The sequence below is a fragment of the Purpureocillium lilacinum genome, assembly GCF_023168085.1.
Source record: "Purpureocillium lilacinum CBS 284.36 DNA, scaffold_6, whole genome shotgun sequence".
Taxonomy (NCBI): Eukaryota; Fungi; Ascomycota; class Sordariomycetes; order Hypocreales; family Ophiocordycipitaceae; genus Purpureocillium; species Purpureocillium lilacinum.
The window spans coordinates 421,848-436,874 of NW_027072116.1; the positions used below are offsets into that span (position 1 = coordinate 421,848).

Below are 15,027 nucleotides of genomic sequence, written 5' to 3' on the forward strand. Positions count from 1 at the left end.
GGGCAGCTCGCGCCTCGACGCTTACAGCTGTAAACTCTCCGGGACTCGGGACGGAGAATAAAGAGCGAGCAGCGCCTCCCCGTCCGCAAAGACGCTGTGATTGTCACAGCAACTGGTCGCACATGTCCCGAGCCGCCAGACGCTGCCCTCTGCGTCTCCCACAGTCTCCTACAGTCTCAAGCTCCGTGTAAGCCATGCCTGCCTTATTCCACCGCCGCAAGACCGGTTCCGCGGGCGCCGGCGACATCGAGGCCCCGCCGCCGGGCGACCCGTCCAGCAGCTCCGCTGTAAACAATGCCGATAACCTAGGCGAGTTTGAGGCATTGGACCGCTACATTAGCACGTACCGCGAGGATGGCGCCAAAGAAGATGACGATGCGGCAAGTAAGCGCCGCGTTCGACGGTGGTGGCAGTTTTGGAAGACCGGCGCCGTTGAGCCTGTCGAAGTCGCTCCCAAGCCCGACAACACTGTGCCAGAGGCTTGGCTCACCACCGACATTCACACGGGCATCAGCACCTCCGATATAGAAGAGCGCAGGAAGATGTATGGGTGGAACGAATTGACGGCCGAAAAGGAAAACCTCTTCGTCAAGTTCCTGAGTTACTTCACCGGCCCTATCCTATATGGTGAGTCCGTCCGTCCCGCACTGCTTGGTTGCTCGCCTAACATGCCGGATTACAGTCATGGAAATTGCTGCATTGCTCGCTCTCGGCTTAAGTGACTGGATCGACTTTGGAGTCATCGTGGCCATCCTGCTCCTCAACGCCTTCGTCGGCTTCTACCAAGAGAAGCAAGCCGCGGATGTCGTTGCTAGCCTGAAGGGAGACATCGCGATGCGATGCACTGCCGTTCGAGATGGGCGAGAGCAGATCATCCTGGCCCGAGAGCTGGTTCCTGGAGACATTGTAAGCCTATCCTGCGAGCTTGACACTATACACATCACATCTGCTAACGACGAGGTCTCAATAGATCTTGGTCCAAGAAGGCGACACTGTAGCCGCTGATGCGCGGCTCGTTTGCGATTACAACCGCCCGGACGACTTTGAGATATATCTGCGCCTCAGGGCCGAAGACCGCCTGGGACATGTCAGCGACGAAGCAGGCGACGCCGACGACGACAAGGATGAGCGAGAACGCCGCGCCTCGGTAATCTCGCAGGCGAACAAGGACTTCCGCAGCACCCCCCTCGTGGCCGTCGACCAGTCGGCCATCACCGGTGAGTCCCTGGCCGTCGATAAGTACCTCAGCGACCTCGTCTACTACACCACGGGCTGCAAGCGCGGAAAGTCGTACGCCATCGTCGTCAACACGGCCAAGCACTCCTTCGTCGGCCGCACAGCGGAGCTCGTCCAGGGGGCAGAGGACCAGGGCCACTTCAAGGCCGTCATGAACAATATCGGCACGACGCTGCTCATTCTGGTCATGTTCTGGATCCTCGCGGCATGGATTGGCGGCTTCTTTCACAATCTTGGGGTTGCGGAGCCCGACTCGCAGAATCTGCTTCACTATGCACTTATCCTGCTCATCATTGGAGTGCCCGTTGGTCTTCCTGTCGTCACAACGACCACGTTGGCTGTCGGCGCGGCGTATCTTGCCAAACAAAAGGCTATTGTTCAGAAGCTTACGGCCATTGAGTCGCTTGCTGTAAGTAAAACTCCCCAGTATAGCGATCTTGAGTGTTGTGTGGGTTAGTCAGGCTGCCCCAAGGCTCTTAGGCCCACGTCTCCGCGGGTTGTGCCAACAGCTTGTTCTCCCCGCCACCAAACCCTGCTGCTCATTGAGCTTCAGTCCCCGTACTGATTCGCAGACTATTGACACTATAAATACAGGGTGTCGATATTCTTTGCTCCGACAAAACCGGTACACTCACGGCCAACAAGCTCAGCATCCGCGACCCCTATGTCGCGGAAGGTCAGGATGAGAACTGGATGATGGCGGTCGCAGTGCTCGCCTCCTCGCACAACCTGAAGTCCCTCGATCCTATTGACAAAGTCACTATTTTGACTCTCAAACGGTACCCTGGAGCTCGCGAGATTCTTCAGCAAGGTTGGGTCAGCGAGAAGTTCACGCCCTTTGACCCCGTCTCGAAGCGCATTACCAGCGTCTGTCGCCTGGGCAAGGACCGTTTTACTTGCGCTAAGGGGGCCCCACGGGCCATTCTTAAGCTGACTAATTGCTCCGAGGAAACAGCGAACCTCTACAAGGAGAAAGCCCAAGAGTTCGCCCGTCGCGGGTTTCGCTCCCTAGGCGTCGCATACAAGAAGAACGACGACGACTGGACCCTATGCGGTCTTCTGAGCTTTTTTGACCCCCCGCGCGAGGACACTTCACAGACTATCATTGAGGCTGCGCATCTGGGAGTTCCCGTCAAGATGCTTACCGGAGATGCCATTGCAATCGCCAAAGAGACTTGCAAGATGCTTTCCCTCGGAACAAAGGTATACAACTCGGAAAGGCTTATCCACGGAGGCCTCTCTGGAAGCGTACAACACGACTTTGTCGAGCGCGCCGACGGATTCGCAGAGGTTTTCCCAGAACACAAGCACGAGGTCGTGTCTATTTTGCAGAGAAGAGGGCACTTAGTTGCAATGACGGGGGATGGAGTCAATGATGCACCCTCTCTGAAGAAGGCAGACACTGGTATAGCCGTCGAGGGCTCCTCTGAGGCCGCCCAGGCCGCCGCCGACATTGTGTTCCTGGCCCCGGGTCTCAGCACCATCGTTACGGCCATCAAAACTTCGCGACAGATTTTCCAACGCATGAAAGCTTACGTTCAATATCGAATAGCTCTTTGTTTGCATCTGGAGATATACCTGACACTGTCTATGATCATTATCAACGAGACGGTTCAGGTCGATCTGATTGTCTTTCTTGCCCTGTTTGCCGACTTGGCTACGGTGGCAGTGGCATATGACAACGCGCACTGGGAGCCACGACCGGTAGAGTGGCAGCTGCCCAAAATTTGGGTCGTCAGTGTCGTTCTGGGCATCCTCCTGGCTGCGGGAACCTGGATCATGCGCGGAACGATGTATTTGTCCAACGGTGGCATAGTCCAGAACTTCGGAGCGGTCCAGGGCATCCTTTTTCTACAGATCGCACTTACCGAAAACTGGCTCATATTTGTCACGCGTGGAGGCTCAACATGGCCATCCTGGCAGCTCGTGGGAGCCATCCTTGGCGTCGACATAATCGCTACCTTCTTCTGCCTCTTTGGGTGGCTCTCAGGCAGCCCCGAAGTCGACGTCCCATTCGACAGCTTCCCGCAGCGCGCGGATGGTTGGACCGACATCGTCACCGTCGTTGTGATTTGGCTCTACTCCTTTGGCGTCACCGTCTTCATTGCCATTATCTACTTCATCCTTAACAAGATTTCGTGGCTGAACGACCTAGGCCGCAAGGACCGCAAGAGGAAGGACACCGCCATCGAGAACATCATTGGTCATTTGCAGAAGCTTGCCATTGAGCACGAGCGCGATGAGCGGACTGGAAAGAGCCGGTTCCTGCTTTGCGAGAAGGCTGTCGACGACGACGAGGAGCTGTAGCTGGAACGTGTGTTTCTTTTCTCTTTCTTTGGACATATGCACAGTCATGTTGTCTTGTATATTGGAGAGCGACGTCGGACGCGCGAGAGCCGGACGTGCGAGCGACAGACATGCGAGGCGACAGACATGCGAGGGACAGACATGCGAGGGACAGACATGCGAGGAGGTCGTCGGAGGGGCCGAAGATGTCGGCCGCCCCACACGCCCCACCCGGCCCGGCCGCCGCCCGCAATGCCTAAATTTAGTCGGGGTAGCCACGACTTGGTGAAGTCACGGACGTCGCAGCGCGCCATCTCAATCTCAATTGCCTCAAGCAGTTATCATGTCACGCGCTTTAGTCGCGGCTTTATTGATGCCATTAGTTTATAATGCTTCGGCTTTTGCTCTGTCTCTACTGGCGCACACAGCGCTGACAGCGGCACAATTGCGCTGCCAATTGGGCTTGTGTCTCCGTGGCCGGCATGGCCTCCATCCCGAAGCGGCGGCGAAGGCATACAAGGACGATCATTGCCGACAGCTTTGGCGCTGGATTTGAGGGTGGCAATTGAAACGATGCAGTGCACGTAGCATGTCTCTCTTAATCGTCATTCATCGTTGCCTCCACTCCCATTTGAGCCAATATGGGCATGTGTATTTTCGTTGAGGATTAATGTGTAGTGCTATTCGTGGAGCCAACTTTGGCTAGAGCCCACAGTAGCAACGACAGCAACGACAGCAATAAGAGGAATAACAGTAATAACAGTAATAGTAATAGCAGGCAGCGCGCCACTGCAGTCCCATGCCTGCGCAGTAATAAGGCCCATGTCCAATTCATGTCAGTGTGGCGGGCGCGCACCAGAGAGGTCCGCTATATGTACAGTGGATTGGGAGCTGGACCATCTGCTCGACCAAGAGGGGATTGAGTGCTGGATTGACGGCTGGATCGACCGCACAATTGGCCGCACTGTTGCCAGCGGGATTGACTGCTATCTTGGCAGTCAATTCAACAACCGGGCAAAGCGATGAGCAGAAAATATTATGTCCAGCGGGCAGTTTAGTGACGGACGTGCTATTCGTACAGCTTCCCCCGTACAGTGCCAGTTGCCGGCAGGGCCAACCTCCACTGGGACACATCCACAGAGGGGGGGACCAGGCGAAGCTCCGCCTCAAGTTCTCAACGCAACCTCGTGAACCTTCTTCTAGACATTGATTTTGTCGGCCTTGCGAGCGCAGTCGGTGACAGCCAGCTTTGTCGCAAGCTTGGCGCAGTTGGAGATGTTGCTGTACGAGATCTTGGAGGTCTCCGACAGACCCTCGTAGGCCTCGTCACAGGACTTTAGTCCTCAATGTTGGCGACGTCGTCCTCAAGCTTACACAGCAGATCCGCTGCCGACTCGCGCAGCGTCTTGCGGGCCATGCGTAGCTCCTTGGCTAGCTCCTCGTTTCCCCGGCGAACGTGGCAATCCCGATCATCACGGTGTGGTTATTTGGGGGTCAGCTGCCTGGAGCGTGCCCATGCGAGCAAGCTCACGGAGCTGACCAACACGCTCTCCACTGACCGTGCTTACTTGTGCTCATTGCTCAGTGACCCAACCACCGGTCTTGCGGTCGTGCGCGACTCCTGACGATGGACCGCTGCGCCTGTTCCATGTCCGTGCATCTACCTGTGGTGCAAAGCGCATTAAATCTCGAGCACGGCGGCGCCAGTTCGCCGGTATCCTGCTGCACGCTGTGGTTGCAACTGCCATGGGACATGCGCCTTGCATCGTGCCGGGGCCGCTCTAATTCGTCATCTTATCGGTGTCGGGACGACTTATTCCTGAGGTCGGCAACGGCGGCAGGAGTACTGCTGGTCATGGGCCTCATGGCGCGGCAATGTCCTCTTGCGAACTTTACAAATTACCAGCAGGGTTCATTCATGCGTTCGTCTTGTGAAATCAGTGACATTTCTCTGTCATCCAAAGCTGTCCCCATTCCTCCCGAGCGTCGGCCATCAGGCCGACCCATCGAGACGTCGATTGCGATGACAGAAATGTCAGGCTTGAACAGTGGATGCTGGTGACGACGTGCCTGTCGCCGCGGTTGCATCTCAAGGCTCACTGGCATCTTCTTGCCAACCTGCCCGGTGACTAATGATGAAGTGCTAAACGTACCGCAAAGTGTTGGTCCAGAGTTGATCGTGCCTACAGGCCATCCGTTATCTTTAATGCCGAGCTCTTCGGGGAAGGAAAGATTCGCACCATTGGCGCCCATGTTATCTCAGCCCTGAATGGCAGAACCAAGAGAACAGAGTGTGATAGTATAGTATATCCCTCTAGGGAGGTCCCAGCGCTGCGTTTCTTCACGCTCTAGCCAATACCGGTCCTCCTCGGTGAGCTTTGATATGGCCGACCAGGATTCCTTGGTTGGGTTTTGAGCGGCAAGTGCCCTCTGAAGAAGACATCTTTCTTGTCCACGAAGCCACTCTCTTCGCAGACAGCATTTACCTGCGATCTGAGGTTGTCTTTGAAGATGCCCATGAGGGGATTCAGGATTCTTCATGTCCCCAGTCAGTACGATTCGTACATCGAATTCGGCATCTCCCTTCCCCGTCTTTTCCCCCCTCCCCGTAAGTAACGAATACTCACGTTGCGTTGGCGTCTCTAGTATAGTCTCCGCCCCTGTCCTCGATGTGTTCGTTGGGGTCACCCTAGGCATCGACATCATCGCCGTATTTGTTATTGGCAAGCGTTGAAGCCATAGCAAACAAGTATTTTGTATGGATGTGTAAATAGTATTTTCGTCAAGCTGGTCTTGATCCTGATGTCATGGACTCTACTTCGTAAGTGACGACTGTTTCACTGGTCAGGGTTGGAAACAGCCACGGCACTTTATAAACAATGTTCATCAGACAATGTGAACTCACCTCGCTCGCAAAAAGATGCAGTCATATGAGTAGCATGAAGCAGTCAATATTCGCGAGGCCATTAAGCGCTGCTGCTCGTGTCTTTCCTACGGCGCGCTGAAAGTGGTTGGCACTTTGGCGGGTGGTTCCATTCGCGTTACCCCATTCGCGCTTGTGTTGATTCCGATTTTTGACTTTGCCCACCCCCAGGTTCACAACACCAGACATGTGGGGTCTTCCCGGCCGGGAACGTCTGACGGTTGCCGTGCGAGCTGCGTACTTGAGAGGCCAGCCCCTCGTCGCGTCACCTTATCGTTGATGGAGTCTCGTGAGGGCCTGTGCAGGCACAGGGGACGCCCTGCGCAGTCCCCTATCACGCGGCAGTGTTACGTGGTGCGCGAAGAATTTGATAATGCAGATTTTAGTTCGTACTGTAGATTCGTCGACCAATACTTGCTCGCGGCTGATGTCTCTCGTGGCTGTCTTCCAATGTTCCTCTCGATTCTTTCGTGGATCTCATGGCTCTGATGGCCCTCACAGGCTTTGTCCCTCCGGTAACCCTAAATATGGTTTATTACCCACGATGTGGCTACGATGGAGTGGCCTGATCACAGAAAGCTGTCCTGGAACATAGCATACCGCTTGGAAAATAAAGCATTGTGAGAGTTCCATCAATTTTGCTTCAGCGCTGAGGCAATTGAAGCAAGCTAGAGCTCCGAAGAATAACATTTTAACGATCACCGGAGCTCGGAAGACGGATCTAGGGCGCCGGTGGCAGTTATATGTGCCGTATCGGGACGTTCACGGAGTTCGTGTGCCACCTGACTCGTCCGCTGTCTTGGGAACAATAGTCCGAAAGTCAGAAGATGCGCAATTTTGGCCCATACAGGGCGGTTATCCACATCCTTTTCGCCAACAAGTTCCGTTCCGTCCCGCCCCAAGTAGATATGGTAGTCCTGGGGCAACAGCCGCCCCGGATTCCAAATGTTCCAGAGAGCCGAGTTGATGAGCATAAATGTTGCTTCAAAGACGTAGAAGTAGACCTCATATCGAAAAAGAGGACTAAGCTTTCGAAGTGCGTCGATGTTGGTCAGGTCTTTGTTGGTCGGGCCGACGTGTTCCACGAGGCGATATATACAGCGCAATAATATAAGCAGCATGCTTGCGTACAACACCAAGAGGATGGTCCTGATGGTTGCAGAACTCATTTTCGCCTGAACACAGCGCCAATGAAAGAGCCCTGCAAGACAGACAAATATTAAGATGACGGCAAGCTGGATGCTGAGCGCGGCAATTGTCAGGTTGCTGCCGAGGGATTGCTGAGCGGAGTCGGCCGACGGATTCGAAGCCAGTGAGACCCCTAGAGCATTGAGAAGCTCTACCGCTGCCATGAGGCCGCCGAAGATGCCTAGTACCCTTCCCGCTGGAATAGGGGCCTGATGCGGGACATAGTAGAGTAATCTGCCGAGAACGTGGTAGTTGGCGAGCTCGAGGAGAGGCCTGTCAAATCAGCACAACGTCATCCGACTGATGGTGAGTGCTACTGACGGGCACACGTATATGAAGACTTGGCTGAGGACGAATAGGATCAGCGGCGAGCTGCTGTCCTCCCTATATAGATAGTTGTACGCGCCATACTCGCGCAGTGCGTAGCCAAGGCTGAATAGACACGCCGAGACCAATTGCAACCATGTCAACTTCAATGATCCATAGTGACTGGAGGCGCAAGTCAGCATCATCCATGTTTCATGACCCCCGGTGACGATGTGCTCTTACATGGCTTGCCAGATGAAGAGGCTTGCAGATACGGCGTAGAGTACGGCAAAAATGACAGGTGCCACTTTGTTGGGCGCATAGATGTATAAGCTGTACAAAACTGCGCTTGCGTGTTAGGATAGACCATGCCAGCCATCAGGAATGGTTGCGTACTGGGCTCGCCGTGTGCCATGTTGCTCCTTAGACGCTGGTGCGAAGGCAGACGGACGAAGGTTGTGGTGCCAGAAAAATGAGAGGCGATCGCGGACGAAGTTTTCGAGCTGCGCAATTTTATTCCTTCGCCTTACTTGTAGTCGTTCAGGATCGCCCAAGTCACGTTCAGTTCATGTTTTATTCTTGACCATACGTGTGGACGTAATGTCAACGGTCGTACACGGACGCTTCCCAAATAGGAAAATACGGATGCCAAGACTGGGAGACTCCACAATCCACAAACTGGGACAGCTTAACTTTTAACTGGGCCCCCTGAGAAATCATGGCAAAAACCACAAACTGGTCCAGTCCGTCTACCCGAGAGCGACGAGCTTGCCGCTCGTTACCCTTGCCACGGCCGCCAGTCTGAACGCGGTCATTGTTCTTCAACAAGCTCGAATTGGCTCAAGCCACCGAGGTTGGAGAAAGCAGGAAGGGCATCGTGTTTTGCGAAAGCTGACCGATGGAGTGAGAGGATGACGTCTCAAAAGGAGGGGTGTGTTGGGGAAGGGCGGGCGTTAATCTCACCAGCCAAAGGAGAGCACGCTCAGTCTGCGTGTGCGGCTGTTCTTGTGCCCCATTTACACCGATGCGGCTTCTCATTCATGACGACGTGTTACGCAGACTTCGCATCCCGAACGTTTCTGACTGAAAAGGGTCACGCAAGAAGAATGCGCAAATCACATGCGTGAAGTCACAGCCAGATATCCTACCGGCAAGATTCCAAAGGGTCTCAGGCCGACGGTCGTTACAGCGAAGCACATCCGGCAATTCGGTGGGCTGATCTGGCATTCAGCCCCCATTGTTGACCATGCAAGGGACCTCATGCAGATGCATCGCCCGGCATATATATTGGGCCGGAGTAGTAATCGTATGTAGTAGTTGACTCGAATGGCCCATGAGAGAATGATCACGCAAGTAATGCGTACGAGTCCCGGTTGGAGGTCGGTGGTCAATTTGACGACAGTGATCTCAAACTTGTAGGGAGCAAGCTCCTTATCTGTGGGGAAGCAGGTGAGGGGGAACTGGAGAGGCGCTTCGTCTCCAAAGTGGAACTGGGGTCGATCCGCTATCAATTTCGACTCTCCCGTGAGCCAGGATGTCCCAAGCAAGTGCTGATCCGACGGCACAGCCCAATCACGAAACTGGTTCACCTGCCCAAGTGATCACCAGGGGTCAAGGTCCAGACTCCGACGCTAGAGCATGAATCGCGACCGTGGGTGCAGGATGACGGCCTGACCCTTTATTATGCGCGATGGCGCCCTGGAATCCCGTCATGGGTGCATTCGCCCCTCCTCTCTCCTCTTGGCCCGGGTGAACGCCATCACCATGTCCGACGAAAAGACGGCCACCGATGACGCCGCTGGCGCAGAACGCGATGCGCCACAGGTTTCCGAGAACGAAACCGCGCGATTGAACGCGTCGGGCCACGTCCAGGAACTCCGCCAGTCCTTCAGCCTGCTCTCCCTCGCCGGCATTGGCCTCGTTGTCGGCAATGTGTGGCCAGCTATCGGTGGCTCGATCCTTGTGGCCATCTTCAATGGCGGACCGCCGGGCGTCTTGTACGAGTTTATCGCCGTTTCGATCTGCTACTGGAACGTCGCCGCCTCCATCGCCGAGCTCGCCAGCGCGATCCCCTCATCCGCAGGTGTCTACCACTGGGCGTCCGTAACCTCGGGCAGCCGGCGATGGGGCCGACCATTGGGCTTCTTCGCCGGCTGGTGGAATTACTTTGCGTGGATCCTCGGCGCGGCAAGCATGACGAGCATCTTCGGGAACACCATTGTGCAGATGTACGCGGTCATGCACCTCGAGTTCGTCGCCGAGGCGTGGCATGTCTTTGTCGTCTACGTCATCTTCACGTGGGTGTCTTGCGCGGCCGTTTGCTTGGGCAACAAGGCCATGCCAGCGCTCAACAATTTTGGAGTCTTCGCCATCCTCGCTTTCTTCATTGTCACCATCATCGTCGTCACGGTCATGCCCTCGAGTCATGCCACGTCGTCGTTCGTCTGGTCGGACTGGTCCGCCGCGATTGGCTATCCAGACGGCTTCGTCTTCGTTGCCGGGATGTTGAATGGCGCCTATAGTGTCGGTGCAGTCGACGCGGTTACGCATCTGGCGGAGGAGATTCCGCGCCCCGAGCGCAACGTCCCTATTGCACTATTCCTACAGATATCCATTGGATTCGTCACTGGTCTCTCATACCTCATTGCTGTCCTCTACGCCATCAGCGACTACGATCTTCTTTTCACGTCAGCATATCCGATTGCCGAAATTTACAGGCAGGCTACAGGTTCCGGCTCAGGTGCGTGCGGCTTGCTGTCGCTCGTCATGATCTGCATTGGCCTCACTGTCGTGGGCCTTCACATAACGTGCGGTCGCACGCTGTGGACACTCGCCCGAGACGGCGCAACCCCGTTCCCGTCAAAGCTCGCACGCGTCAATCAAAAGCTCGAAGTGCCTGTGGTGACGACCTTTCTATCCGCCTGCCTGATCACACTTCTGGGCGTGCTCTACGTAGGCAGCACGACCGCGTTCAATGCGTTTGTCGGCAGCTTTATTCTCCTTTCGAGCAGCTCATACTTGGCAGCTATTCTGCCAAATCTGCTCACCGGCCGAAGGAATATCACTTACGGCCCGTTCAGAATGACGGGAATCGTCGGATTCGTTGTCAACGGCATCTCGTGCCTGTACATGCTCGGCTGGGCCGTCGTGTACTGCTTCCCCGCCGCACTTCCAACGAATGCGCAGAGCATGAACTACGCGAGTCTAATCTGGGGCGGATTGACCATATTCGTCACTGCATTTTGGCTTCTCAAGGCAAGGAAGGGATATCAAGGCCCTTCCACAACTGGGCAACGTGGCAGTGTAATACCTGTAGATGCCTAGAGTACGCGGTTCATACTACGGCACAATTGCCTGTGTGCCAAGCCCAACTCTGCAAATAACAACTTCATGATTCCAGCTTCTTGAACAGAACCCGTCCTTCGCTGACTTGGCCTGACCGACTCTCAAAATCGGCCACGAACGCTGCAACTTTGCCGTCGACCCCCAGCTTGAACTCGCCCGCGAAGAACTCCAACGGGATGTTCATGCCACAGAAAAGGAGCTTGTTTTGAACCGCCCAATAGTCACCAGTAGCGTGCTGCATTCGCCATTGCTGGGCCCAGAGGATCTCAGTCCTGTTGGCTACAAGCATAGTCTCCCCTTGCTTGTCCGGATGCGGCTCTGTGAAGAAGTGAACCGTGCCATATCCTTCATTGTAGTATGAGCCAACCAGTTGGGTAGATGGCAGTGTGGGTGGCAGCCGCTGCTCGGGGCGATTGGGAAACAGAATTTGTTCCATGTTTTCGAGATCATGCTGCGCTTTTGCGGATTTCTCCTTGAGACTACTGGTTGTCAGCGTGTCAATCAGTGATGGCGTGCTCCCATTCTTACCTCTTGTTCAAGTCAGCTCGTCGACTCGCCGGGACGTTCAGCTTGTCCTCGATGAGCCTGTGCACCAAGACCTGCTCTGCGGGATTGGAGCCCAGCGCTCCGTTCGCAAAGGCGACTATGCCGTATTTGAGGTTCGGAAACCAGTACACCTCGGCACCAAACGTGAGCGTGGATCCGTCGTGCCAATAAGCGACCTCGCCGTGGACCGTCGTGCGCGTCCAGGCCAGGCCGTAGAGCTGCACGTCGCTAGTCAAGCTGGGCTCCGGATCGCTTATCATCCTCGGGGTGCGAATGTCCCTGTGAACCGTTTTGGAAAATGGCTCCGATTCGTTGATGAGGCACTTGATCCATTTGGCGTAGTCGAGGACGTTGGAGATGATGCCACCTGCGCCACCTAGAAACCTGGCAGATACATACTGAAGCTTTTCGTATACTTGTTGGTCCTCTCTCCAGATGTAGGCCGAGGCGAGATGAGCAGGGCCTCTTCGCGCCTCTTGCAGACTCAGGTACGTTGAATGCATCGCCAGTGGCTTCCAAATTGTGTCCCGCAAAACATCTCCTAGCCATCTGCCTGTCAATGTCTCGACGACATGCGACAGCGTTACATACATCAAGTTGCAGTAGTGCCACTCGACCCTCGGCTCGACAGCGGGAGGGAGGTTCCGCAGATTGCGCACAATGTCTTTGATGCTCGTCTCATTGCCGTCCCGTTCTTGATGCCAGGAGTTATCATGGCGCGGCATGCCCGTGCGGTGGCTGACGGCGTCATCGAGCGTGATGTGGCCGGTAGCCCACTCGTCCTGCAGGACAAAGTCGTCGCGGATGATGGAGGATATCGGCGTCGCCCAGCCGCGGGAGAGCTCTGGGTAGGCTTTGGAGTCGATGAGATGCGCGAGGGTCGCAGCGGTATGCGCCTTGGATGTTGACCCAACATAGTAGAGCGTCTCTGGAGTCGCCGGCGTGTCTGGCAATGTTGCCAAACCGAAGCCCTGGTCTTGCATCAGAAGGTGACCATGGGTTTGTCGTTTCCTGACTTTACCTTGGCAAACACCTGGTCACCATCGACCACAGCGATCGACATTCCGAGAACCTTCCACTGTTCCATAATGTCCTCTGCGAATGCCAGGAAGTCGTCCGTGAATGGATCCCGAGCTTGGAACGCCGCGTCCACCTCACCCATCGGTTTCTGGCCGTTTGGCGCCGCATCGTTTACCGTCAGAGCAGCGGCAGCGCCCGCGGCGCGCAGCAATTGAATGGTTCTCATCATGTGTCGACGACACAGCGACCCGACCCTCCAATGCGGGGCCTGAGACGGTGCACTTTAGCAGGAGTTGAGTGTCCTCGACTCCTGCGGACCAGAGGGGCTTGTCGGCTTTTGTATCGATCCATTTAACAAGGGCGATGCTGGCACTGGACTTGCGTCAGTACGTCAGCGCTGCACCCCTCGCCGTGCCGAGCTTCCTAGATCGGCAGTGCCCGAATCTTGTCTCTGACGCAGCTGCTCTCGGGTACCTGATCTGTGGACAAACGAACGCGATTGAACTACTCACCACGCGCACCTTGACACTTGTGCCACAGCGTTCCCACATGCCGAGAGTTGGACCAGAAGGCTAAAACCAGCGCATTCATAAGTCACCACGCAGGGAAATCCCCAGCAGGCACAACGCCGAAAGAATTCACGGTACTAGTTAGTGCCAGACCGGTAATCTCAATTCTGCCCGTTTGGAACCCAATCCGACACGTCATGGGCGGCTGACTGCCGTCAATCCCATCGCGTTTGTGCGGTAGTTGCTACGTTGATTCACAATCACGCCTCAGCTAGTCCCGTGCTCCCTCTGGCAGCCCAACCTTTGACGAACACCATCGCAAACCATCTCGGGGCCGTTTCTCTCTGCCCACTCAAGCGGTGTAAGTCCGCATTGCTCGTCCTTCAGTGTCGGGTCAGCGCCATGCACGAGAAAGAAGTTCACGATCGGAAGTCAGCTGCGATTGAAAGGTCTGTGCAACCGCTGGTGCACTTCGCGTCTACCTCGGCGCGCCATTCCAACAGTAGTTCGGCGACGGCCTTGTAGTTGCCGCGCGGGACCAGTCCCCAGATGGCCGGCTTGATTGTCGTGTTGGGGTCGGCACCCCTTTCCAAGAGCAGACGAATAGTTTCGAGAGATAACTCTGCGAGAGTCGGCAATATACCCACGATTTTCCTGATGAGGGTGCAGTGCAGTGCCGTATAACCCTTCCAGCATTTGGCGTGGACCGACGCTCCATGATCGAGAAGGGGTTTCATTGACTGGAGGTCGCAGATGCACGATGCCCTCAGCAAAGCGGTCATGCCAAAGCTGCCGGTTTCATCCACGTTCAGCTCGTCGCAGATTTCTAGGAGACACCTTACGGCAACCGCATTCCCAAGGCTCGCCGCCAGCCTGAGGATTCCTCCATCCGAGATTGCTGGGTCCTTGACATACTCCCGAAGCAGCTTTACTGTGTTGGCTGCGTTCGGGGCGCCGATTGACCGCAGTGCAGCATCCCAGACCATGAGCTTTAGCCTGGTGCACTCGCGCTGCGCCGTGGTGTAATGCCATCTCGCGAAGGTGCTATCGAAGGCACCATTTTCGACAAATGAAGCCATCATCTCGCCGCTGCGACGAACAGAAGCCCGTGTGAGAGCTCGGTCGCCTGATTTGTTCAAGTGGATGCCCTTTTCGAGGAGCAGCCGCAGCATCGCGTCATCCCCGATCGATGCAGCCCTGCAAGTCACCTCTTCAAGGTACGGGTCACCCTCTCGCCAGCGAGCGCCATGTTTTGCTAGAAATTTGGCGAGCCCGCAATGCCCACCTTGCGTCACGGCCTGCAAAGCAGAACAGAGCCCTGGCGACGAGTTCAAATCAACGCCTTGCTCTACTAGCAACTCCGCGATCCTTTGGTGCCCCCTCTCAGCCGCGACGAGAAGTACTAGGCGTGCGTCGACATCACGGATGGCGCCTTCCATCATGAGGCACCCTACGGGGGTTACCCTCGAATAGTCGCGAAGTCTTGCCCACCACCGTCTGGAAAATCTGACGGGGTGTTGAGCTGCAGCTGCCATCGCCTTTCAGGCTGTCTCGGCCCGGTCTCTACCTCGCTCCAGTACCCAGGCAAGTGTTGTCGGCACACCGCTTCGAGCGTCTTCATTGTAGAGATACTCGTTCAATATGCGGTAGAGTGCTCTGCAGCTCCTG

The 15,027-nt window shown here is 55.7% G+C and overlaps 4 protein-coding genes across 4 annotated transcripts; 2 read left to right on the top strand and 2 right to left on the bottom strand.

The window, feature by feature from the left end:
* Positions 1–194: 194 nt before the first annotated feature.
* PLICBS_008053 (uncharacterized protein) lies at positions 195–3,543 on the top strand (the record flags this gene model as incomplete). Its single annotated transcript, XM_018324462.1, has 4 exons — positions 195–627; positions 683–906; positions 971–1,645; positions 1,831–3,543. 4 exons carry the CDS (start codon positions 195–197, stop codon positions 3,541–3,543), a joined length of 3,045 nt encoding a protein of 1,014 aa, XP_018177641.1.
* Positions 3,544–4,721: 1,178 nt separating this feature from the next.
* Positions 4,722–4,939, bottom strand: PLICBS_008054 (uncharacterized protein; the record flags this gene model as incomplete). Its single annotated transcript, XM_065601309.1, has 2 exons — positions 4,722–4,856; positions 4,880–4,939. The coding sequence occupies 2 exons, from the start codon at positions 4,937–4,939 to the stop codon at positions 4,722–4,724; spliced, it is 195 nt and encodes a 64-aa protein (XP_065457381.1).
* A 4,764-nt stretch (positions 4,940–9,703) lies between these two features.
* PLICBS_008055 (uncharacterized protein) lies at positions 9,704–11,263 on the top strand (the record flags this gene model as incomplete). The annotated part of the gene is made up of 1 exon (XM_018324460.2): positions 9,704–11,263. One exon carries the CDS (start codon positions 9,704–9,706, stop codon positions 11,261–11,263), a length of 1,560 nt encoding a protein of 519 aa, XP_018177639.2.
* Positions 11,264–11,327: 64 nt separating this feature from the next.
* PLICBS_008056 (uncharacterized protein) lies at positions 11,328–13,079 on the bottom strand (the record flags this gene model as incomplete). Its single annotated transcript, XM_018324459.2, has 3 exons — positions 11,328–11,763; positions 11,813–12,801; positions 12,852–13,079. 3 exons carry the CDS (start codon positions 13,077–13,079, stop codon positions 11,328–11,330), a joined length of 1,653 nt encoding a protein of 550 aa, XP_018177638.2.
* Between the last annotated feature and the right edge of the window lie 1,948 nt (positions 13,080–15,027).